General features: G+C 42.6%; 1 protein-coding gene across 1 annotated transcript; it reads right to left on the reverse strand.

Moving 5' to 3' along the window:
• Window positions 1-839: 839 nt before the first annotated feature.
• On the reverse strand, window positions 840-27,024 carry LOC116463215 (glycoprotein integral membrane protein 1-like). The gene is made up of 8 exons (XM_032146214.2): window positions 26,744-27,024; window positions 20,686-20,745; window positions 20,427-20,523; window positions 13,766-13,917; window positions 12,746-12,902; window positions 12,005-12,135; window positions 10,109-10,272; window positions 840-1,661 (listed from the first exon to the last, which is right to left on the reverse strand). Exons 1-8 carry the CDS (start codon window positions 26,861-26,863, stop codon window positions 1,550-1,552), a joined length of 993 nt encoding a protein of 330 aa, XP_032002105.1. The 5' UTR covers window positions 26,864-27,024; the 3' UTR covers window positions 840-1,549.

The following is a 27,024-nucleotide window of genomic DNA, read 5'->3' on the forward strand; positions in this document are numbered from 1 at the left end:
GGATTACAGGCGTGAGCCACCGTGCCCGGCCAGTAAAAATATTTTTTAATGAAACAATAGAAAGTATCATATAGAGGGCCGGGCGTGGTGGCTCGCGCCTGTAATCCCAGCATTTTGGGAGGCCAAGGTGGGCGGATCATGAGGTCAGGAGATCGAGACCATCCTGGCTAACATGGTGAAACCCCATCTCTACTAAAAATACAAAAAATTAGCCGGGCGTAGTAGCGGGCACCTGTAGTCTCAGCTACTCGGGAGGCTGAGGTAGAAGAATGGCGAGAACCCGGGAGGCGGAGCTTGTAGTGAGCCGAGATTGTGCCACTGCAGTCCAGCCTGGGCGACAGAGCCAGACTCCGTCTCAAAAATAAAAGTATCACATAGAGATGAGTTATATGTACTCGTTCACATTGTAAAATATTAATATGTCAATATGAGTGATGGCTAAAAAAGGTAACAAAACACTTTTAGGGTAAACAGCACTATATCTAGAACCACAAGACCAAGGGCACAGTCTAACTCATGATATCAATGGACTCATTCAATTTGAGCCATGGTTTCAGCCAACGTAAATGAAAGTATACCTACTCCTGCATGTCAGCCATTCTTACCCGGGCAAAGGTTTTATATCAGTGTAACCAAAATGGCTATACTTTTTTCCTCAAAAAAAAAAAAAAGTGTTTATTTTAGAGTGAGAACATGTCATACTACTTTTAAATCTTGGAGCATTCAAGGTAAGTAGTCTTGGTACAGGATACAATCAAATCATGATACACTTCAGTGATTTTATACTGAGTCACATAATATAAAGGCACACTGTACTGAATAAAAAAATAAGTGTTAAGTTCTTTAGCTTTTAAATTAGAATTTTATAAAGTGCTTTTCATAAAGTCTTATATATTATAGTAATTAAGTGGATATAATTTCCTTAACAAAGGCACCTTGAAAAGTTATTGGCACATGAGATTTTGTCAGGTCTTTTTTTTTTCTTTTGATAATTTCAAAGTCTCTTCACATGTCTTCTCTTCCACTTTAAGTTTTCCTTAACAATTCATCATATGAATAGCCAGCCCTTTTAGAGAATAAGGTCAACTTTTTTTTTGAGACGGAGTCTCGCTCTGTCACCCAGGCTGGAGTGCAGTGGCATGATCTTGGCTCACTGCAGCCTCCGCCTCCCGGGTTCAAGCAATTCTCCTGCCTCAGCCTCCCAGGTAGCTGGGACTACAGGCGTGCGCTGCCACGCCCGGCTAATTTTTGTATTTTTTTTAGTAGAGACAGGGTTTCACCATGTTGGCAGGATGGTCTTGATCTGACCTCGTGATCCGCCCGCCTCGGCCTCCCAAAGTCCTGGGATTACAGGCGTGAGCCACTGCACCCAGCCGAGAATAAGGTAAACTTTAACTTGGCACTGTAAAGGTCAATTTTCAGGTAGTCTTAGAGTTTAGCAATTTCTCTAGCGTATAAACTGATTCTTAACAATTTAAAGAAAATTATATTCAAGTGGCAAATTTGGAGGCAATAGGCTACTTCGGAGTCCATGATATGAGATGGCGTTTTAAATACATGTTTTATCTTCAAGGTTTTCAGCTGTTTTCTCAGGACCATCTGGATATAAGTTGATAGCTGTCACGGGTATGACATCCACTTTATCCAACTGAAGAATTCCTCTGAAATAGAAAGTGATTAATTACTATCAAAATTAAATGTTTCCTCTGCCTGTAGTTTAATAGTGAGAAAAGGCTACTTCAAGGTTATAATATACACCTAAAGTTAGGTGCTTTTGCTACATTCTATTTAAAAATTCATAGTGGTTGTACAAACTGAGCCCAAAGTCACTTTAACCAAACTGGCTGAGAGAACAGAAAGGCATCGAGGAAGTTCATTATTTCCTATTTTAGAGAAGAATAGGGTAAGTTTAGATCTCCAAGGCAGAATTAGGTTCCTAGACACACCCAGGCTGAGCAAAAAGCCTAAGCCTAAGCCCCTCTCTAAACAATACTCACCGGCACAACACAACCTTAGGTCTTTAGATAGTGTTGCTCTTTTTGTTACTTAAAATCCCTGACCAGAGAGTATGTCTTTGGATTGAATCTAGGACCCTGTATTGTAAATTCAGTGTTATTCTAATAAGAACATCAACAGAGGTTAGTTGTTTATAGAACCAAACAGATTCTAAAGTTCACAGGGGAGTAACTGCAAGAATAGTCATAAGATTTTTTTAAAAGAACAATGGGGAGAAGACAAAGTTGCCTTAACTAGCTCTCAAAGGTTTTATTAAAACATGATAGTAGGCCAGGTGTTGGGGCTCACACATATAATCCCAGCACTTTGGGAGGCCAAGGCAGGCAGATCACTTGAGCCCAGGAGTTCGAGATCAGCCTGGGAAACATGGCGAAACCCCATCTCTACTAAAAATAGAAAAAAGTAGCTGGGCATGGTGGTGCACACCTGCAGTCCCAGCTAGCTATTCAGGAGGCTGAGGTGGGAGGATCGCTTGAACCCGGGAGGTGGAGGTTGCAGTGAGCCAAGATCGTGCCACTGCACTGCAGCCTGGATGACAAAGTTAGCCCTGTCTCAAAAACAAAAACAAAACATGAGAGTAATTAAAACTGTGCTACTGGCACAGGAATAGATAAATAGATCACTGGGACAGAAAAGAGTCCAGAAAAAGACTAACGTATATGGAAATTTAGTTTATAATAAGGTAACATTCTAAGTCAATGAGAAATTACTAATGGAAAAATGGCCTCTGTTTGGGAAACAAAATGAGAACTCTAGCTTTAAAAGTATACAGAAAAGTAATGCTAAAAAATAAATTTTGGCCGGGCACAGTGCCTCATGCCTGTAATCCCAGCACTTTGGGAGGCTGAGGTGGGCAGATCACCTGAGGTCAGGAGTTCGAGGACAGCCTGGCTAACATGGTGAAACCCTGTCTCTACTAAAAATATATAAATTAGCCGGCCGTGGTGGTGCACGCCTGTAATCCCAGCTACTCGGGAGGCTGAGGCAGGAGAATCTCTTGACCCCGGGAAGTGGAGGTTGCAGTGAGCAGAGATTGTGCCACTGCACTCTAGCCTGGACAACACAGCGAGACTCTGTCTCAAAAAAATATATAAAAAATAAATAAATAAATAAATAAATAAATTTTAAGTAAATATAATGGCTGGGCACAGTGGCTCATGCCCTTAGTAATCCCAGCACCTTCCGAGGCCAAAGCAGGAGGACTGCTTGGGCCCAAGGAGTCCAGCCTGGGCAACACAGCGAGACCCTGTCTCTACACAAAATAAAATGTTTTTTTAAAAAATGGCTGGGCACAGAGGCTTAGGCTGGGCACGGTGGCTCACGCCTGCAATCCCAGCACTTCGGGAGGCCGAGATGGGTGGGTCACTTGAGCTCAGGAGTTTGAGACCATCCTGGCCAACATGGTGAAACCCATCTCTACTAAAAATACAAAAATTGGCCAGGCATGGTGGCGGGCGCCTGTAATCTCAAGCTATTCAGGAGGCTGAGGCATGAGAATTGCTTGAAACCAGGAGGTGGAGGTTGCAGCAAGCCAAGATCACACCACTGTACTCCAGCCTGGGCAACAGAGCAAGACTGTGTCTCAACAACAACAACAACAACAAATTAGCCAGGCATGGTGGCAAGTGCCTGTAGTCCCAGCTATTTGGGAGGCTGAGGCAGGGGGATCGCTTGAACCCAGGAGGTCAAGACTGCAGTGAGCCTTGATAGCACTGCCACTATACTCCAGCCTGGGCAACAGAACAAAACCCTGTCTTTAAAAAACAAAAATCTGGCCGGGTGCGGTGGCTCACGCTTGTAATCCCAGCACTTTGGGAGGCCGAGGTGGGTGGATCATGAGGTCAGGAGATCGAGACCACGGTGAAACCCCGTCTCTACTGAAAATACAAAAAAAAAAAAATTAGCTGGGCATGGTGGCGGGCGCCTGTAGTCCCAGCTACTCGGAGAGGCTGAGGCAGGAGAATGGCGTGAACCCGGGAGGCAGAGCTTGCAGTGAGCCGAGATTGCGCCACTGCACTCCAGCCTGGGCGACAGAGCGAGACTCCGTCTCAAAAAAAAAAAAAAAAAAAAAATCAAACAAAAAAAGCCCCATAATTTTAAGATAGGAAAGTCTGGCCTACTTAGTAGGCAAAATAAAAACCCTAGATGCTGTAAAGGAATAACATGAATTACTTAGGCCTCGAATTTAAAGCTTTTGTATGATGAGATACCATAAACGAGCAAAAGACAAATGATAGGCTGGGATGAGTAAAAAAATCTGCAATGAGCATTACATATGTATAATAGACAAAAGAGCTCTTATATACTAATAGTTACAAAATGCAACACAATTGAAGAATGGCCAAAGGTTCTACGTAAGCAAGTCATGAGAGAATCATATATAGCCAATTATCACAAAGATGTTGAACCCACCCAGACCTAAACTAGCAAAGATGCTAGTAAGATGAAAATGCAAATTAAGATGAATTATATTTTTAGTAGCAAAACCAAAAAAGATTATCATCAGGTTGTAAGGAGTTAATACAATTACTTGTGACACAATAATTTTACTTTTAGGAATCTATTCTACATAAATACACATGTGAAAAGAAATACATGTGCAAGAATGTATACTAGAACATTGTTGGGATTAACATGAAATTGGAAATTACCTAAATGTTAGAAGAATGGTTATATTAAGGTATATCTATACTGTGGAACACCTGTGATATTGTGACTTCTAAGTTCCTCTGACTTCCTGGAACAGCTCCTAAAATCCTTAAATCTCCAAAGTGGTAAGTATCTTTTGGATGCTAATGATGACTGATGGCTGGGGGATCCTGGATAGCCTCAACAGGGGAGCTGGTTGCCAGGGATATCAACCATGAGATCAGTCCCATCCCCTAACCTTGGGGAAGGAAATGGGGTACTAAAGGTTGAGTTGATCACCGTGACCAGTGATGTAATCAATCATGCCTATGTGATGAAACCTGCAAAAAAACCCAAAAGGACTAGGTTTGGAGAGCTTCTGGATAGCTCAACACACAGAGGTATGGGACCTGGATAGAGGTGCACCTAGGGAGGACAGGGAAGCTCTGAACCCCTCTCCCCCTCCCCATGTCTTACCCTATGCACTTCTTCCATCTGCTTGTTGTTTCCTTTGTAATAAACCAGTAAGTGGAGGTGTTTCCCTGAGATCTGTGAGCCGCCCCAAAGACGTCCCAAGCAAATTAATCAAACCCAAAGAGGAGGTCATGGGAACCTCTTTATACCCAGCTGGCCAGAATCACATGTCACAACCTGGGGCTTACAACTGGCATCTGAAGGGGGGCAGTCTTGTGGAACTAAGCCCTTAGCCTGTGGGATCTGACGCTGTGTCCAGGTGGAAAGTGTCAGAACTGAACTGAATTACAGGACACCCAGCTGGTGTCCACTGGAGAACTGGTTACTGGTGGGGAAAAATGCCCACACACATATTGGTGCCCAAACGTGAAGTACTCCAGAGTGTCAGAGTAGGAAAAACCAAAGTATTTTTCCTATGCTTCGGTTTTTCCTATCTCCTTTAGAACTATGCAGCCATAAAAAGAATAGGTAAGCTATACATAATTATGACATGTCAGTTAAAAATAATATTAAGGGCTGGGCACAGTGGCTGATGCCTGTAATCCCAGAACTTTGGGAAGCCAAGGTGGAAGGACTGCTTGACCCCAGGAGTTTGAGACCAGCCTGGGCCAACCTGGCCTCTACAAAAAATAAATTTAAAAAATTAGCTGGGCATGGTGACACACACCTTAGTCCTAGCTACTCAGGAGGCTGAGGTGAGAGGATCACTTAAGTCTTGGGAGATTGAGGCTGCAGTGAGCCATGACTGAGCCACTGCACTCCAGCCTGGGTGTCAAGGTGAGACCTTGTCTCAAAAATAAGTAATAAAAAATAAAATGGAATTAAAATAACTAAGGGGACAAAAAAGAATATATGTAGTGATAAGAAAAGATCTTAGGTCTATGGTTCCCAAACTGCACTGAGGTCCCTGGGTTGGTAAGCAAACTCACAGTGGCACCACAGAATATTATAAATTTTCAAGAGACTTCATGTGTAATATTACCTTGAGGTTACTTCATGCTTTAACATTAGATTGCAAAACAGTCAGTGAAGTCAATCTTTCCAAAGCTGGGTTTTGGTGGTGTTAGATTTGGAAAGTTTTTCCCTCCAAACCTCATGTTAAAATTTACTCCCCGATGTTGGCGGTGTGGCCTAATAGGAAGTGTTCGGGCCATGAGGACAGATCCTTCATGAACAGATTAATGCCCTCTCTGGAGGGGAAGGGAATGAGTTCTCATTATTCATTCCCTGGAGAGCTGGTTGTTAAAAAGAGCCTGACACCCCCCCTGCTGTTCCTCTTGCTTCCTTTCTTGATATGTGATATCTGCACATGCTTTGCCTTGTGATGCTGCTGAGTGGAAGCAGCCTGAGGACCTCACCAGAAGCCCAGCTGATGGCAGCACCATACTTCTTGTACAGCCTACATGGTTCTTGTAGAACCATGAGCTAAATAAATAATCTCTGTTCTTTATAAAGTAACCAGCCCAGGTATTACTTTATAAGCAACACAAAATGGATTAACACAGGTGGTTACTATGATAAAAAGCAAATACTGTACAAAACTAACACTGAACAAGAAATGAGGATGCCAATTTCCAGTCTGATGCCAAGATATGAGGTATTGTGTAGTGCTCTATAGGCACTCACATCCCATTAGTATTTCTTAAATTAGTAATTTAAGAACAAAATTGCTGGGCGTGGTGGCTCACACCTGTAATCCCAGCACTTTGGGAGGCCAAGGCAGGGAGATCACGAGGTCAGGAGATCGAGACCATCCTGGCTAACACGGTGAAACCTCGTCTCTACTAAACATACAAAAAATTAGCTGGGTGTGGTGGCGGGCGCCTGTAGTCCCAGCTACTCAGGCGGCTGAGGCAGGAGAATGGCATGAACCCGGGAGGCGGAGCTTGCAGTGAGCCAAGATTGTGCCACTGCACTTCAGCCTGGGTGACAGAGCGAGACTCTGTCTCAAAATAAATAAATAAATAAATGCATACATACATACAATAAAAAATAAAAATAAAAATCTTTAAATTTGTCTTTTGGCCTAAGTATAGGGGCATTAAAAAAAATTACTGGCACACTAAGGATACTGCAAACCAAGAAAGTTTGGGAAACCTCTGTCTTAAGTGAAAAATGCAACGCAAAACAATTAACAATCTGAGTTGATAAACAATTATGATTATCTAGTGTACATTTACATTAATACATAGAATTTGGATTAAAAAAATGTCAACTCAGTTGACAATGACTACCTCTAGGTAGAATAAGAATTGAAGAACAGAGAAAAGGATACTTTCAGTTCATCACTCTCTATAGTTCTGTATTAAATCTTTTTCTACCAGGAAGTATCCACAGTACAACTGCAAATTTGGTTTTTAATTTTATATTGCATCTGTTCCTGCAGAGAAACCCATAACAAAACAATGGCAAAAGAAAAAGAAAAACATTACAACACCGTTTTCTATGCAGGTACACATAATAAAGTTCAAAAAAAGTTTGGAACTTCCTGGCAGCCAAAGGGGAAAGAAATCTGTTAAATTACAGAATTTTTATTACAGGTCAAGTATCCCTAATCCAAAATCCAAAATGCTCCAAAATCCAAAACTTTTTGAGTGCCAACATGATACTTAAAGAAAATGCTTGGCCAGGCACAGTGGTTCACACCTGTAATCCTGGCACTTTGGGAGGCCAAGGCAGGAGGACAACTTGAGGCCAAGAGTTCAAGACCAACCTAGCCAACATAGCAAGACCCCCGTGTCTCTCTCTCTCTCTCTCTCTCTCTCTATATATATACATTTATAAATATTTATATAAAATATATACAAGTATTATATATATATTTCCATATACGCAAAGGAAATGCTCCCAAGAGCATTTTGGATTTTGGATTGAGGATGCTCAACCAGTAAGTATAATGCAAATATTCAAAACTCCAAAAAAATCTGAAATCTGAAACACTTTTGGTTCTAAGCATTTTCGATAAGGATATTTCTGTATCAGAAAGGAATGGGAATGCCAATTCAGTGGAAATGTAAACTAAGAGGTGGGAGGGGCAACTAATATTTCTTTACTCTGCAGGTGCTTTGCTTGCTTCATGACTTTGACTTTCAACAATCCTTCAAGGGAGGCATTAGTTCATCATTACACCTGAAGAAGTCAGAGGTTCAAAGACCTCACAGCAAGCAGGTGGAAAAGTAAATGTTCAAATTAGGTCTTCTTTTCCAAAAATCCTGTTACATAACAGTATAATGCAATGTAGCTAAGCCAAGAACTGTGGTCATCTGCACTGAGATTTGTTTCTGTTAAGATAATTAAAATGACTAATGGGCCAGGTGCAGTGGTTCACGCCTGTAATCCCAGCATTTTGGGAGGCCAAGGCGTGATCCACCTGATCCACCTGAGGTCAGGAGTTTGAGACCAGCTGGGCCAACGTGGCAAAACCCCGAATCTACTAAAAATACAAAAATTAACCAAGCAAGGTGGCGCATGCCTGTAATCCCAGCTACTCGAGAGGCCGAGGCAGGAGAATCGCTTGAACCCAGGAGGTGGAGGTTGCAGTGAGCCGAGATCATGCCACTGCACTCCAGCCTGGGTGATGGAGTGACATTCCATCTCAATAAATAAATAAATAAAATAAAATAAAACGACTGATTTAACTTGAAAAAAATACTAATAATTCATTTTAAATATTATAATTTTTGACTAAAAAATATACAAAAGGAAGTCAAAGTCAGTCTCTCCACCTCTGTTCTCATTCCTACTCATTAGAGATAACTTGTTTTCTCATTCCAGAAATTTTCTATGCATTTATATACACGTAATATTTTGTTTTACCTAAATGTGATCATACTGCTTTGCCATATTTCCCCCCACATAATAGATTTTGGACTTACTCAGCCAGAGAAAATCTCATTAGCCCTAACTGATATACAGTTAAGAGGGTTTTTATTTTGCTTTTACTTTTTTTTTTTTTTTTGAGAGGGAGTTTTGCTCGTTTCCCAGGCTGGAGTGCAACGGCACGATCTCGGCTCACCACAACCTCCACCTTCCGGGTTCAAGCGATTCTCCTGCCTCAGCCTCCTGAGAAGCTGAAACTACAGTTGGGTGCCACACGCCCAGCTAGTTTTTATTTTTATTTTTTGAGATGAAGTCTCACTCTGTCGCCCAGACTGGAGTGCAGTGGTGCAATCTCGGCTCACTGCAACCTCTGCCTCCCGGGTTCAAGTGATTCTCCTGCCTCAGCCTCCTGAGTAACTGGGACTACAGGCGCCCGCCACCACGGCTGGCTAATTTTTGTATTTTTAGTAGAGACAGGGTTTCATCATATTGGCCAGGCTGGTCTCAAATTCCTGACCTTGTGATCCGCCCGCCTCGGCCTCCCAAAGTGCCAGGATTACAGGCATGAGCCACCAGGTCCAGGCTAATTTTTTTTTTATTTTTAGTAGAGATGGGGTTTCACCATGTTGGCCACAATGGTCTCAATCTCTTGACCTCATGATCCACCTGCCTCGGACTCCCAAACTGCTGGGATTACAGGCATGAGCCACTGTGCCCAGCCTATTTTGCTTTTATTTTCTATTACAAACAATGCTGCAATGAATATCCTGCTTGTCTACTGAAATTAACTACATCTTGAACTGATACTCTGGGGTTGAAAATACATCATGAAGTCCTCTGGTTTTGTTCACCTCTGATCATACACTTGCATTTTCCATGTCTAATGGAAATATTTGTTCCCTTCCTCCGCTACTAGATTTTAAGTTCTTAGCAGAGTTTGTCTTACTTACATCTGAATCTCTAAGAATGTCTTGATCACAATAGCTATTCAATAAATGTGTTTCAACTTTGCTAACGTTGGAAGATGGGCTAGAAAAACAGTAGGTGTTATTTTCCCTCCCATTTGTCTTACCCTTTCTAATTTTTATATTTTCTACTCTAAAACATAGCAAATATGTCTCACTTTTTAATCATTAAAAATACTAACATTTCAAAAATAAGAAATACTTACTTGTATTCAGAAACTGGGAAAAGCACCTTTAAGATGGTTATTACCACAGCTGCTCCTGTAATTCCAACCACCATGATGTTCAAAAACTGGAAGAATACTGGGAAAACACTGCTCCAGAACCTACACAGATCTTTTCTAAACTTTTCCATCCACTGACACATTACCTGAAAAAGGAATTTCGATTAGATATGCAAGTTGCATCAATCTCTAAGAATAAACTTTAAATTTTTTAATGTTTTAGCTTTGGGATGATAAAAATATTCTATATTTTGATTGTGCTGGTAGTTACATGGGTGACTACATTTGTCAAAACTAATTGTATATTTTAAACGGTGATTTTATTTTAGCATGTACCTCAATAAAGTTACTTACAATTTTAAAAATTATGTTCTAACAATACAAGCACAAAAATGTTACTAGCCTGTAAAATTATTTATATTGTTTTCTAACTACACATCAAGTGAAAATAATTGCTAATTGACAAGAGATTCGTTAGGCTAGTCCATTATAAACAAAATGGAGCAGAGTCAACTGTTTCTAGTAGCTACAGCACAAGAGAAGGAAGAGAAAGACAAACATATTAGTAAATTTTAGAATAGATGGGAAGTTCACTGTGTACAAAACATGTTTCTATACTTTAAGAGCGAGAGAAGAACCTAAGGTGGGCACTGATGGCATGGACTATGAAGACAGTCTGCTCTGGGGCTGACCTGCTAAGGGAGGTGAGGTAGACAGGGTAAAGGTGCTACAGTCCAGACTGCTAAAGTGACCTCAAATATGCAATCCTGACCTTCAGTGAGAGCTACTACTCCTTTAAGACCAAACATAGACTCTGCTCATTTAAAATGAATTTTGGGTAGGGGTCTACTTAATATACAGAGAGATATTGGATACTCTCTGAACCCATGAATATATTCCTGGTAAGCAGTATAAATGTCACAGGTAACATTCGAGAAATTAGTAGGTGCCAATGCATATTTATATGTAGTACCCAACTTATTTAAATCCTTATAACAACTTCATGAGATACTACTTTACACTACTATTCAGATTAAGTGGGTGCCCCACTGTACAGATGAAGAAACTGAGGTTAGAGAGATTAAGTGCCCCAAAGTGGGAGTACGGGGATATAAAGAGTAATTGTCGGCCGGGGATGGTGGCTCACGCCTATAATCCCAACACTTTGGGAGGCCAAGGTGGGTAGATCACTTGAGGTCAGGAGTTTGAGACCAGCCTCGCCAACATGGTGAAACTCCGTCTCTACTAAAAATACAAAAGTTAGCTGGGCGTGGTAGCGTGTGCCTGTAATCCCAGCTACTCAGGAGGCTGAGGTGGGAGAATCACTTGAACCCAGGAGGTGGAGGAGTAAGCTAAGATCACACCACTGCACTCCAGCCTAAGTGACAGAGCGAGACTCCATCTCAGAGAAAAAAAAAAAATTTGTTCAAGATCACACAATTAGTCAGCGGCAGAACCAGGTTTCAAGCCTGGGCAGGCTGACTCTAGGAAGTATATTCTCAACCACCTGAGCTGAATCACTGGGCAAGATCCTGGGGGCACAATGCACATGTGTGTATGCAAGGTAGCGGGTACAGACCAAACACAGAAATCTGGATATGAGAAAGAACTGTAGAATTTATAATTCCAACCAAATGAAATCCAGCACCTTGATAATCATGATCTGACTACAGTATTACTAAACAAAGCTTGAAGAGGAAAATAGGCATACTAAAAATATCACATTAAGACCAAGATGAGTCCATTATCACCAATGCTCTACAGTTCCATTCTTCAGGATTTCCACTCCATTTTAAATGCCAGGATCGATTTTCTTCATCATAACCATGAATGCTTATGATAACACCAAATAAATATAACACCAAATACTTGATTTACCTTATATGAAGATGGAGGCTCTGCTCTGAGAGGAGTTTCCGGTAACTTGCCAGGTAAAACATCTTCATCTACAGTGGTTTCCACATTCCTGATAAGATACTGGCTAGTAGTTTGCAGTGAACTAACACTTTCTACCCAGGAGAAAGAGCAACGTTACCAAAATGCTGGTGTCTTATCCTACTAGTCCTAAGATTACGATACCAATAGCATTTAGGATAGTAAGAACACATATTTTACCATGGAAGAAAAAATTAACACATCTGAATGTTCACTGACTGAAATGTCAGAAGAGAACTATAAACTAAGACACGTATAAGGAGCTAAAGCAGTTATGATTCTGTCACACAGAAAGCCAAAATTTTAGAAGTTCTATGTTTCTGTGAAAAAATGAATAGTTCTTCCTCTGAATGAACCTTTACAATAGTCTTATTACATATTTTGTGATCAGTACCCAGAGTAAGAGTGAATAATTACTGAAAAATGTCACTGTGCAACCAGCACTGATCACATTCTACTAAGGCTCAAAATAGAGTCCTAAAGTCCTTTAATGGACATATGAAGCAATACATGTTATGAAGCATTTTTTTAAAGAAGCTCATTTCCAAACATATTAACTATTAATTAAAGATAAATAGCAACTTTTGCTAATAGTGTAAAAAATAACAAAGTTCAAGAGTATATAAAGCTACCAACTAAATAAATAATCTTCTTAATACTTTAAATAATGGTCTTTTAAGTTACCTTTTTTGGAGAGGTTAGGAAGGGTAAATAAAATGTCACTGTCTCGAGAAATAGAGTAGAGCATGCTTTCTTCCAAAGGGAGGGTATAGTTTGAATGTCTGAGTACTCCCCGGTTCTTAACTAAAATATCAATTTCGGTGACATCCTTTTGTTGAACCTGTGAAAGAAAATATAATTATTCTTTATTTTAAATAGTAGCACAGCCCCACAAAAATTTAAAAGCAAATTTTCCTCCCAGATTTATATAACTAAAACACGTGTCCTATTCAGACAATTACTCTTTTTTTTTTTTTTTTTTTTTTTTGAGATGGAGTTTCGCTCTTGTTGCCCAGGCTGGAGTGCAATGGTGCAATCTCAGCTCGCTGCAACCTCTGCCTTCCGGGTTCAAGCGATTCTCCTGCCTCAGCCTCTCGAGTAGCTAGGATTACAGGCATGTGCCACCATGCCCAGCTAACTTTGTATTTTTAGTAGAGACAGGGTTTCTCCATGTTGGTCAGGCTGGTCTAGAACTCCTGACCTCAGGTGATTGGTCTGCCTTGGCCTCCCAAAGTGCTGGGATTACAGGCGTAAGCCACTATGCCCAGCTAACCATTACTCTTTATCTCCCCATACTCCCACTTTGGGGCACTTAACTTACAACTTTAATAATATTCCTGTCTGCTTTAACACTTACTATTATAAGCTTAATCTCGATTCTACTTCATTTACACACAGAGACTTCATTTACCATAGAGGAAATGGTAGCAGAACTATGAGCCAAATTGAATCTCTTTGCTTACTTTCTATTTAATAATGTCTGTACATTTTAAAGTGATACAAACATGTATGAATATGGGAAACTTTTAAAATATATTTCAAATGCCAAAATAAATATACAAAAATTATAAATAATTGGATATAGGCAATATTAGGCACCTTCCTTATCAAGTCAGAAACAAAATAACTGAACACATGCATAATATCTAGCACAAATCTAAATCTTTATCATTTAATTCCCAATTAATAAACATACTATCTTACTTGTTTTCCATCAATCTCTACTACCTCTTCTTGAATGACAATTAGTTGCAAACTGGAACCAGATGTCATAGGCCACTCATGAACTAAAATCCTTACACTGACAATTCCAAAATATTCTTTTTCCTCCAAATTTTCAAGATTTTCATTCTTCACTATAAAAAAAAAAAAGTAGTGACACCTTTGAACAAAAATTACCACCAAATCTGTTACTGAGTTTGATTATTTTGATGACATTTACATGGAACAAGACAGTTGTAAACCAATTTCTCTGGCTTTCTTCATCCCTGACCTCAATGCTGTTTCAGATTTATTAAAAACAAAGACAATCTTTTTTTTTAATGACTGCTTCCACTCATTTGAAAGGGTAAAATGTGTTGATCTTTAGACTTTGTATGAAATACCACACTAGCAACATCTTTCCTATTCTTTTTTTTTTTTTTTTTTTTGAGATGGGAGTCTTGCTCTGTCGCTCAGGCTGGAGTGCAGTGGTGCCATCTTGGCTCACTGCAACCTTTGCCTCCTGGGTTCAAGAGATTCTCCTGCCTCAGCCTCCTGAGTAGCTGGGATTACAGGCTTACACCACCATGCTCAGCTGATTTTTTGTATTTTTAGCAGAGACAGGGTTTCACCATATTGGCCAGGCTGGTCTTGCTAACTCCTGACCTCAAGTGATTCACCCACCTCGGCAGCCCAAAGTGCTGGGATTACAGGTGTGAACCACCACGCCTGGCCCATCTTTCCTATTCTTTTACACTGGTTGGCAATGAGGAACCAACATGGTACAACTATAAAGCCAGCCGGAAGACACAGCCAATCCCATGTTTTAACATAATAAGCACATACATTCATCCATCCACAAAATCCTGTGAGAGAAGATGCCCAAGCAGTAAGAAAATTGAGTTTTTTTCTCAATCCTTTCCCCGATAAGTGACTCATTATTATTAGAGAGAGCAGGAATGGGGAAAGAGGGTGGGGGAGGCCTGTCATTTCTCTCTGGTAATCGATAATGGGGTAGGACTAGCTATTGTCCACGTTCTTCTCTAGCTAGGAAAACTCTACTCCTGCTCCAGTAGAAACGGGGTGTAGTAGCTGCAGCTGGTTTACAGAGCCAACAGCTACTCTATTAAGGTAGAAGCGCTATCGAAAAAGATAAAACAACATACACCAATGCACCCTGCCACAGATGGAGCATTTTATTTCTACCCCTCAAGTAATGCGAAGATTTTTGCCAAACAGGAACCCAGATATACAATCTGAATGCACACCCAGCTGTTTAATCTGATTCTGTGCGTCTCTAGGGCTACTTCCTTTGTCTGGAATATCTCAATATCTAGTTCATTAACTACTTACTGTTACAAGATATACCTACCTATTCTCCCCTGCTTTAGTCCCCGCCTCCAAACCATTCAGATAACATGCCAGGCTTGTCTCACTGTGACGTGGTTTTCAGTCCACAGCCTCCTGCTCACAGACCTTTAGTGGCACTTCTGTGAGGTTCCCGGTCCTCCTACTGGTCCTCCTCAGGCTCATCTGGCCCCTCGCTCTTCCTCTCTCTAGTGTGCTTAATCCTTCATGACCTCTGAAAAGCACCACTGTCAAAGGTACCCCCTCTCTCATGGTCTATCCCCGTGTTTCAGCTGACCATTACCACCCGTGGGTCTCCTTCACGGAACAACAGGCGCTGTGTCAGCATGTCCGTAAGCCCAAAGACTATGTACAGGAGACTCAATGGGTGAGAAAATGCAGTCATAAAAATACACCCAAGTGGCAATTCTTCAGCCTGCAAATTTGGTGCCTGATAGAGTTTGGATGTTCCCCGCAAATCTCATGTTGAGATGTAATTCCCAATGTTGGAGGCGGGGCCTGGTGGGAGATGTTTGGGCCATGGGGGCAGATCCCTCATGGCTTGGTATTACGGCACCCCGCTGCCACTCTCGCTCTCTCTTGTTCCTGCTCTGCCATGTGAGACACTGGCTCCCCATCTGCCTTCCATCATGAGTAAAAGCTTCCTGAGGCCTCCTTAGAAGCTGAGCAGATGCTGGTGCCATGCTTCTTGTACAGCCTGCAGAACCATGAGCCAGTTAAACCTCTTTTCTTTATAAATTACCCAGTCTCAGGTATTTCTTTATAGCAATGTGAGAAGAGCCTCATACAGTACCTCTAATACAGGGTAAAATTAAATAAGAAACAACAAAGCCCTTCATATTCTGACTTCCTTACTGTGGTAGGCAGCTTTCAAAAATGCCTCTCAATGACCCTTGCCTCTATGGAGTCAGACATTTCTGCAATTCCTTCCTCAAGTGGGCTGGACCTAGTGACTAGTCAGTTAGTTACCTATGTATCTATGAATGAGACAGTCTTTTTTTTTTCTTTTTTTGTTCTTTTGAAAGAGACAGCCTTGCTATCTTGCCTAGGCTGGTCTTGAACTCCTGGCCTCAAGTGATCCTCCAGCCTTAGCCTCCTGAATAGCTGGGATTACAGGCATGAGCCAATGCACACAGCCTAGTGACTTGTTTCTAACAAACAGAGCATAGCACAAGTGATAGAATGTTACTGCCACAATTAGATTATTAATGCCTATGACTTCTGTCTTGCTAGTACTCTTTCTTACTGGCAGTCTCTCTTGTCCTCTCAATGATGAAGCTACTTGCCACGTTGTGAGATGCTCTACGGGAAGCTTCGTGTCACAAGGAACTGAGGAAGGCCTTCAACCAACATCTGGTGAGGAACTGAGGCCTCTGTTCAAGAGTTCAGAAGGAACTGACTCCTGCCAGCAACCACATGAATGAGCTGGGAAGTAGATTTTTGTCAGCTGAGCCCTGATGTGATGGCAGCCTTTTGAGAACCACAGGACCCCGCTAAGCCAAGCTCAGATTCTCAACCTACAGAAACTATGAAATAATAAATATTGTCTTAGGCCACTGATTTCTGGGTTAAACTGTTAAGCAGCAATAAACAAATACAAAAGAAAAAGTTTCTTTAAAGAATTAAAGAAGATTGGCCGGGCGCGGTGGCTCACGCTTGTAATCCCAGCACTTTGGGAGGCCGAGGCGGGCGGATCACGAGGTCACGGTGAAACCCCGTCTCTACTAAAAATACAAAAAAAAAAAATTAGCCGGGCGTGGTGGCGGGCGCCTGTAGTCCCAGCTACTCGGAGAGGCTGAGGCAGGAGAATGGCGTGAACCCGGGAGGCGGAGCTTGCAGTGAGCCGAGATTGCGCCACTGCACTCCAGCCTGGGCGACAGAGCGAGACTCCGTCTCAAAAAAAAAAAAAAAAAAGAATTAAAGAAGATTTGTTGTTGTTGCTGCATTTAATGTTTTGAAGATTCTTGTTGTAACTGGATAAGATGAGCATTTATTTCAGTTATCATAGAAACAAACTCAGTGCAATGACTCGGATGACTAAAAGATGGCCATAAGAGAGGAGAGAGGCTGTATTCCACGTCCAATTCCCAGTGAATACAACAACAAAAGAATTATTTCAATAGTACTAGCACTTCCTTTCTTAGCTACCATGGATCAGCTTGTAGTACACCAACCCTCTTGCAATGAACCATTTGCAAAGAACTGCTAGAAAAGATGTAAAAAATACACACCCACATATACACACAAACCTACATCTGTCTAGAGGCATCAGAAGCTAAAGACGGCCAGCACTTGAAGGGCCAAGAAAAGAGCTCCCTGAGGTGAGTACAATATCCTATGTGACTTCTTCCCCCGAAGGCATTTGCCAACTCCCAAGCAGAACAGGTAGAGAGGTTGAAAAGCTGAGTAGAAAGCAATGACTAGGAGGTAAAAAAGCTTGACAAAGTGTCTGGCAGTCTCACCCAGCAGGGGAGAAAATGAAGTGTTTAAATGTTAAAACAGAAATGCTAAGCTATGCTTCCACAGCCAGCAAAAATAGCCTTCTAAAATGAAGGCAAAGAGATGCTTTCAGACAAATAAAACCTCAGACCATTCACTGCTAACAAATCTGTACTGAAAGAAATACTAAAGGGAATTCTTTAGGCTGAAGGAAAATGACAACGAGGGCACAATGCATGTGTGTGAGGGCAAGGCAGGAGCTGCAGAATGTACAGAGAAATAGGGATAGAAGAAAGAATTTTGGAACTTGAAATTCCAACCAAATGATATAGAGTGGAGCACAGATATGAAGGAATAAAGAGCAATGAAAAAGGTAACTATGATGGTACATACACGAATAGTGGACTACACAAAACAATAATAATTATGTCACATGGGGTTTAAGAACACAAAGAGTTAAAATATATAATAACCCAAAGGCAAAAAGGGAATAAATGGAATTTAAGTGTTCTAAGGTTCTTGCATTATTTGGGAAGTGATAAAAGTACAAATTTATTGATTTTTATTTTTTAAATTCATTTTTTGAGACAGGGTCTCACTCTGTCACTTAGGATGGACTACAGTGGTACAATCACAGCTCACTGCAGCCTCTATCTCCTGAGCTCAAGGGATCCTTTCGTCTCAGCCTCCTAAGTAGCTGGGAAAACAAGCCTGCACCACCACACTGGGCTCATAGGTTTCCCTATGTTGCCCAGGCTGGTCTCAAACTCCCAGGCTGAAGTGATCCTCCAGCTTTGGCCTCCCAAAGGGCTGGGAATACAGGTATGAGCAACCATGCCCAGCCAAAAGTACTAATTTATTGATAGCAAGGGAAACCACTAAAAGAATAGAAAAATTACGTAAAACCAAGACAGAAGGGAAGTATGATACCAAAAATAATTAACCTAGAAGAAGGCAAAGGGGGAAGAAAAAGAAACGCAGAACAGTTGGGACAAAGACAAAACAAGAAGGAGGATTTAAATCCAAATGTATCAGTAATTTTATTAATGTAAATAAGTTAAAATCCCAACTAAAAGACTGACAGAAACAACAAGTGGGCCGCGCACGGTGGCTCATGCCTGTAATCCCAGCACTTTGGGAGGCCGAGGCAGGCGGATCACCTGAGGTCAGGAGTTCGAGATCGGCCTTGACCAATATGGTGAAACCCCACATCTACTAAAAATACAAAAATTAGCCAGGCATGGTGGCAGGCGCCTGTAATCCCAGCTACTCGGGAGGCTGAGGCAGGAGAATCACTTGAACCCGGGAGGAGGAGGTTGCAGGGAGCCGAGATTGCACCACTGCACTCCAGCCTGGGCAACAAGAGCAAAAACTCCATCTCAAAAAAAAAAAAAAATCCTATGTATATTCTTTGTATTTGCTATTTCATCCAAATAATATGGCATATTCCAATGCAACACACCTGCTTACCTTTAAACAACTCAAAATTTTTAAAGGTTAAAAAGAAAATGTTCTACTGACATAAGGGTAGAAGAAACTGAAAACTAGATAATCAGACAATTCATTTTCTTGGCTCTTGCTATCCCATTTACTACCTTTATGCACATTTTTTTTTTTTTGAGCCAGGGTCTCACTCTGTTGCCCAGGCTGGAGTACAGTGGCGATCCTCCCACCTCTCAGGAGTAGCTGGGACTACAGGTACACACCACCACACCCAGCTAATTTATTTTTGTATTTTTTGCAGAGACGAGGTTTTACCATGTTGCCCGGGCTGGTCTCGAACTCAGGGCTCAGGCAGTTCACCCGCCTCAGCCTCCCAAAGTGCTAGAGCCACCATGCCCCGCCTCTATGCACACTATTACATCGATATCAACTTACCAGAAATGCAGTTCCATCAATGCTGATCTTATGGAAAATAGTGAATATGCGAGAAGCAGCCAATATAAAATAAGAATAGAGTTTTAAACATATTAGTGTTATTGTACATTCTGATAATGATCTGTGTGTGTGTTTTAGAGATGGGGTCTTGCTCTGTCACCCATGCTGGAGTGCGGTGGCATGATTACAGCTCACTGCAGCCTCAAACTCCTGGGATCAAGTGATCCTCTTGCTTCAATGATGTATATTTTTACTTTATTTTTATTTTATTTTTTTGTGAGGGAGCCTCGCTCTGTCACTCAGGCTGGAGGGCAGTGGTGTGATCTCAGCTCACTGCAGCCCCCGCCTCCTGGGTTCAAACGATTCTCCTGCCTCAGCCTCCCGAGTAGCTGGGATTACAGACGCACGCACCACATCTTCAGTAGAGACGGGGTTTCACCATGTTGGCCAGTTTGGTCTCAAACTCCTGACCGCTCGTGATTTGCCCACCTCAGCCTCCCAAAGTGTTGGGATTACAGGTGTGAGCCACCATGCCCAGCCTATTTTTACTTTAAAATGGAAATATATAACATCCAAAAATTGTTTTGCTAATTTAGTATTATTAAAAACAGAACAGGCCAGGCACAGTGGCTCACATCTGTAATCCCAGCACTTTGAGAGGCAGAGGAGGGTAGATGGTTTGAGGCTAGGAGTTCAAGACCACCCTGGCCAACATGGCGAAACCCTGTCTCTACTAAAATTACAAAAATTAGCCGGGTATGGTGGCACATGCCTGCAGTCCCAGCTACTTCGGAGGCTGAGGAATGAGAATCATTTGAACCTAGGAGGTGGAGGTTGCAGTGAGCTGAGATTGCACCACTGCACTCCAGCCTGGGTGACAGCGCAAGACTGTCTCAAAAAACAAACAATAACAATAACAACAACAACAACAACAAACAAAAAAACAGAGCAATTATGGAAATAATTTAGTAGTACTCACCTATCAAAGTCTGACAGCTTATTCGGGTTACACCACTATTTACAGGTAAGTCATTTACATACACCTGTCCACTCTCATAGGTTATGTTAAGAACAACCTTAAAATAAAGCAGCATATACATTAATTCCAATATTTATAAACAATAGCAAACTCTTCAAGTCAAAAAAGATTAACTAAATTAGATGTGCAGGTTAAAAAATCAAGTAAGCTGCACAGCACTTAGCTAAATTATATATTAAAACCAGAAAAGGAGACAAACCTGCTGTTTAGATATGTCCCCATCATCTTTCAGTGTAGTTACATTAATTCTGATGCCATCCTGTAAAACAAGTATTGTGTAAATTGGAAGGTCTGCATCTCACAGATTGAGAACAATGTGGCTTTCTCTTTTCCCTCCAATTATATCTATTGTACAATCATTTATAACAGCATTGAGAGTTTAAAAGACCATCTTTTCCATTTTATAGCCATTTTTCCACCCTTATTTACAATTCCAATTTTTTATTTTTATTATTCATTTATTTATTTATTTATTTTGAGAGAGTCTTACTTTGTTGCCAGGCTGGAGTGCAGTACCACAATTTGGGCTCACTGCAATCTCCGCCTCCTGGGTTCAAGCAATTCTCCTGCCTCAGCCTCCCGAGTAGCTGGGATTACAGGTGTGCACCACCACACCCAGCTAATTTTTGTATTTTTAGTAGAGACGGGGTTTCACCATGTTGGCCAGGATGGTCTTGAACTCCTGATCTTGTGATCTGCCCGTCTCAGCCTCCCAAAGTGCTGGGATTACAAGTGTGAGTCACTGCACCTGGTCTAATTTTTTATAATATATATTTTTTCTATTTACTTGTGAAAAGTATCACATGAGTATATAATATGCAAATGTAGAGTTTAAAAGATGAGCACTCCTGTAAGTACCACAGAGGATAAAATATAAAATATTACCCCTGCCTTGGCATGCTCTGCATGATTGCCCTCTATCCCCCCAGAAGGAATCCTATACCCAATTCCATTTGAATCATTTCTTACTTTTCTTTATAGTTTTACTACCTGTGTCTCTCTCTCTCTCTAAACAATATGTTACTTAGTTTTATCTGTTTCTGAGCTTTATGTAAGTGGGATAACAGTATATGTATTCTTCTGTAACTTTAGTTGATACTGTTGATGCCTATAGCTGTAATCACAGTAGTCCATCTCTGACTACCAATTTACTTACTTATTCTACTACCCATGGACATCTGAGTTGTTTCCAACTTTTTTTTTTTTTTTTTGAGACAGAGTCTCGCTCTGTCGCCCAGGCTGGAGTGCAGTGGCGCCATCTTGGCTCACTGCAAGCTCCGCCTCCCGGGTTCACGCCATTCTCCTGCCTCAGCCTCTCCAAGTAGCTGGGACTACAGGCGCCCGCCACCACGCCCGGCTAATTTTTTGTATTTTTAGTAGAGACGGGGTTTCACCGTGGTCTCGATCTCCTGACCTTGTGATCCGCCCGCCTCGGCCTCCCAAAGTGCTGGGATTACAAGCGTGAGCCACCGCGCCCGGCCTTGTTTCCAACTTTTTTGCTTTTATAAATAAAGTTGCAATGACTTTTTTTTTTTTTTTTTTTTGAGAGGGAGTCTCACTCTGTTGCCCAGGCTAGAGTGCAGTGGCGATCTTGGCTCACTGCAATCTCCGCCTCCCGGGTTCAAGCGATTCTCCTGCCTCAGACTTCTGAGTAGCTGCAATTACAGGCACGCATCACCACACCTGGCTAATTTTTGTATTTTTAGTAGAGACGGGGGTTTCACCATGTTGGTCAGGCTGGTGGCGAACTCCCGACCTCGTGATCCACCCGCCTCAGCCTCCCAAAGTGCTGGGATTACAGGCGTGAGCCACCACACCTGACCAAAGTTGCACTGACCCTTTCTTGAGTGTGTTTCTTATACAAGCATCTGTAGTACTCCCATTTTATTGCCTCTCAAGGTATGATCAAAAGCAGTATACCCAAATACTGAAGATGACATGCTTTACATAGAGAAGCAAGCACTATTTTAAGAAGTATTTACCACTGACCACAGGAACTACAATCTGTCATTTCTAAATCAAATTCTTTCCTAAGTTTATTCACAAATAGACATTGTTATTCTAGAATAAAAACAATACTCCTCTCAAATACTTTTTCTTTGAGGTTGTATTAACTTAGAAAATAGGAAAACTGTCCATAAACATCAAAAAAAATATACAAGTATATCTGCTGGCCCTGAGTATCCTACTTTATATATAATTTCCAATAAATGAGAGAATAAGACTGACGAAATTTCATGAGGTTGAGCTGGTTCCAGGAATAACTTGTGGAACAGGATTCATACCACACAAGACTCACATCATACATTTAGGGTGACTTTGGTTCACTTCCCAACTAGGAGCCTAGGAAGCTTTCCAACTAGCAATTCCTCAGAACTAGCCAGCTTTCTCCTGGCCCACCTTGATCTAGAGGGTTAGAACCAATAGTGCATCTAAAACAAATCAACATTCAATGAGCCATCAGATTGACAGCTACATTGTTTTGTGTCCAAATTCAAGTCATATGGATCTCCTTTGCAAACTAGAGAATGTATTAGTTATAAACTACTATTCTTCTGACAGCCCAGAAGTAAGCCTCCAATGTTGTTCTAGGAAACCATTTTATAGCTTCTGCCTTTTAGCAGTGAACATACACTATATTGTTAGCAACTTACTGAACTTTATATGTATATATCTCACCTACCTAGTAAAATTACAGAGTTTGAAAAAGACAATTAACAGACACAAGCATACTATATTTTCCACAGAACCAAGTTCAATGAAATTATTTTCCGGTCTTTCTGAATGATTTCACTGCAAAAGGGAATCACACTCCTTACTGCCCCCCGGCCAGGAGTTCAGGGCCAGGTCATATTTATTGTTCTTGAGAACTTCTGATTGAACTGGAAGTTCAGGCTCATAAGCCAGGGTTGCACATACTTAGAAAGTGCTTGGGGACACTGAAAAGTTTCTCCCTAACCATCTTCAATTCTTCTAACTCCTTTATTCATAGGATGCCCATTGGGGACACAAGTGTCTTCCTAAGAATAAAGGTAATAGACAGCTGGTTTAAAATACGTCTGAGAGAAATATACAGTTATGCATACAAGAAAGTAAGTGTCCATCGAATGCCTCTCTTTAGTGACCAAGTTATTTTAATATTAGAAGATTTACTATAAAGACTTTTATTTTTTGGTCAGGCATGGTGGCTGATGCCTGTAATCCTAGCACTTTGGGAGGCTGAGGCAGGCGGATCACCTGAGGTCAGCTAGCTAACATGGTGAAACCCCGTCTCTACTAAAAATACAAAAATTAGCCGGGCATGGTGGCACGTGCCTGTAATCCCAGCTATCTGGGAGCCTGAGGCAGGAGAATCACTGGAACCTGGGAGGCAGAGGCTGCAGTGAGCCGAGATTGCACCACTGCACTGTGCAGCCTGGGGGACAGAGCGAGACTTCATCTCAAAAAAAAAAAAAAAAAAAAAAGGGACCGGGCGCAGTGGCTCGCACCTATAATCCCAGCACTTTGGAAGGCTGAGGCGGGTCATCACTTGAGGTCAGGAGTCCGAGACCAACCTAGCCAACATGGTGAAACCTCATCTCTACTAAAAATATTAAAAAATTAGCTGGGCGCAGTGGCGGGAGCCTGTAATCCCAGCTACTTGGGAAGCTGAGGCAGGAGAATCACTTGAACCTGAACCAAGGAGGCAGAGGTTGCAATGAGCCGAGATCACGCCATTGCACTCCAGCATGGGAGACAGAGTGAGACTCTCTCTCAAAAATAAAAAATAAAAAATACAAATACAAATACAAAAACTAGCCGGGTGTGGTGGCATGCGCCAGTAGTACCAGCTACTCAGGAGGCTAAGATAGGAGAATCACTTGAACCTGGAAGGAGGAGGCTGCAGTGAGCCGAGATCACGCCACTGCACTCCAGCCTGGGTGAGACAGAGCGAGATATTCCATCTCAAAAAAAAAAAAAGACTTTTATTTTTCAATCTTATGTGCAATCCTGTATTACCTCAACTTCTGACAACTGCATTCATAAAAACAGAAAAATGCTTATAATCCAATAAATCTGAGTCATTGGAAGAGGGCAGAATTTTCCTGACTTCAACCAGTTTAATTTATATCAGGCTGGATACGAGGACGGACAGATGTGATAAAGCTAGTAATGTTAAGGGTAGTCTGGTTCTGCACTGTTCAATATGGTACACACTAATCACTTGTGACTATTTACATTTAAATTGATTAAAATTAAATAAAAATTTAAAAACAGTTCCTCACTGGCACTGGCCACATTTCAAGTGCTCAGTGGCCACAGCAGTCTAGTGGCTACCCACAAGGTGAGAAAAGACATAACCATCAAGGCAGAACGTTCTACTCAACAGCACTTACACAATATGTGGGACCACTGTGAAATTCTTTCCTATTGGAAATATTTCACAATAAGACGTTGAGAAGACTTAGATCAAGGGACTTCAGTTTCCCACAGACACAGTCCAGGTAATGGGATTCTCTTTCTAGTTGTTCAGCATTCATTTAATCTGTGAAACTTTTTGTTGCTGAGACAGGCTCTTGCTATGTTAACCAGGCTTATCAGCCAACACCCAACTCTTGGTCTCAAGCAATCCTCTGGCTTTGGCTTCCCCAGTAGCTGGGATTACAGGCGTGAGCCACTGCACCCAGCTTAATATGTGAATTTCCGAGTTTAGATCTGGACTTTCTGAAAGTGAAATGAAGGCCCAAGAAGGGAGAACTGAAATAATAAAATCACTAAGAGCCAGCCGACAATGCAGTGTATTTTAAGCCTGCAGTCAAAATGTATTTTTCGCAGATTATACAGACCTAAACATCTCTTTGACACATAGGTGTCAATTATGAATCTTTAAAACTTGAAAAACAGGAAAATAATGTCCGTATTTCCAGAACTTTTTAGAACTATTTCACTTTTATTTGGTCCCTTGGTGCCTGTCCATCACATTCCTATTGTTTAACCAGATGCAACTGTGGTCCACATATAATTTCAGATATAGGTGGTTCTTATGGCAGGCAATGTCGTGGCTTCTTGGAATGTCCTGCAGAACTGAGACATGCTTGTCATTTTTGTACCCACTTGGGGTAATGTCATTATCCTAAAACGTTAACACTTGTTTTTGTTTGTCTTGTTTTGTTTTGTTTTTGAGCTCCGTCACCCAGGCTGGAGTGCAGTGGCACGATCTCGGCTCACTGCAACCTCTGCCTCCTGGGTTCGAGCAATTCTCCTGCCTTAGCCTCCCAGGTAGCTGGGACTGCAGGCACCTGCCACCACGCCCGGCTAATTTTTCTATTTTTAGTAGAGACAGGGTTTCACCTTGTTGGTCAAAGTGACATTTACCGTGCCCTTCACCTTTGTATTTAGAGTGTTCGTATTCAAGTCTTGACTAGGAAGAGGTGTACCGACATAGTTTCTTGTCATTCTCAGAAAACTTGCACTTTAAAATATTCAAACTTTTCCCTACCATTCTACTGAAAAAAGGCTGATACTTGCCTAGGTAGGCACGACTCTACGGCAGAAATGGTGAGCATCAGCCACGTTTTAATGTTAGGATGCCTCGATTCTCCCACCTCAGCCGGCATCAGAAGCACCTGCAGGACTCGCCAACCCGGACTGCTGGGCCCCGCCCCCAGAGGCCGGGCCGAGTTCCCAGGGGATGCAGACGCCGCAGATCGCGCCCCGCCGTCAGAACTTCTCCAACATCCGACAAAAACACTACGTCGCGCGAGGGCCGGATCTCTGCCTCTGCCCACCTCAGCCCGGCGGAGCCCCGCAGCCTCGGAACGGCGGAACCTCGCGATCGCAGGCCGAGCAGGCACAGGTGGCCTGGAAATGCGCGAAGTGGGCAACTTCCACACTTCCCAAGCACACAAGCATTCCCTGCCCAAGCGCCGGCTCTACCCCGGGAAGGCGCCATTACAAAGGCCTGTGATCTCCGGCAACCGCGCGCTTCGACGGCAAAGCCCCGTCAGGTCGCGCGCCGGCTTGGGCCGCCAGAGAGTCGGTGTGGGGTGGCTCGAGGCTCACTCACAGCCACGCAGCCCCAGTGGGTCCCTTTCCTCTTACCTCGGCCTCCCACGCCGCCCCCATTTCCTGGGGTGCTTCTCCCCACACCCCTCCTTCGGGGGCCCGGACCCCCGCCCCTGCCCGCCGGTGGGATGTGGGAAGCGTCATTGTGGACGGCCCGGGCCTCCCGGAGGGTCGGAGTCGTAAAGCGGCCAGCCGGGCCCGCCCTGCCCTACCTGTGGGGCTCCGGACAGCGGCGGCGGCTCGGGGGCGCCCGTCGTCAGCCAGCCGGAGGTGGGTAGCGCCACGAACAGCAGGAGCCGGAGGGCTAGCGGCCCCGGTGGAGCGCCCTCCATCTTGGACAACCCGGGCAGAAGGCAGCCGCGGCCGGGAGGTGAGGGCGGAGCCGGCCCGCGGGCAGGACGGAGCTTCGGCGGAGGGGGCGGGGAGGGCCCTCCCCTCCCCGGGCGGCCGCGGAGGGCGCGGGGAGGCTCCGAGCTCCGGCTCGCCAGGGAAA

Source organism: Hylobates moloch, unplaced genomic scaffold (assembly GCF_009828535.3).
Source record: "Hylobates moloch isolate HMO894 unplaced genomic scaffold, HMol_V3 SCAFFOLD_29, whole genome shotgun sequence".
NCBI classification, from domain to species: Eukaryota; Metazoa; Chordata; class Mammalia; order Primates; family Hylobatidae; genus Hylobates; species Hylobates moloch.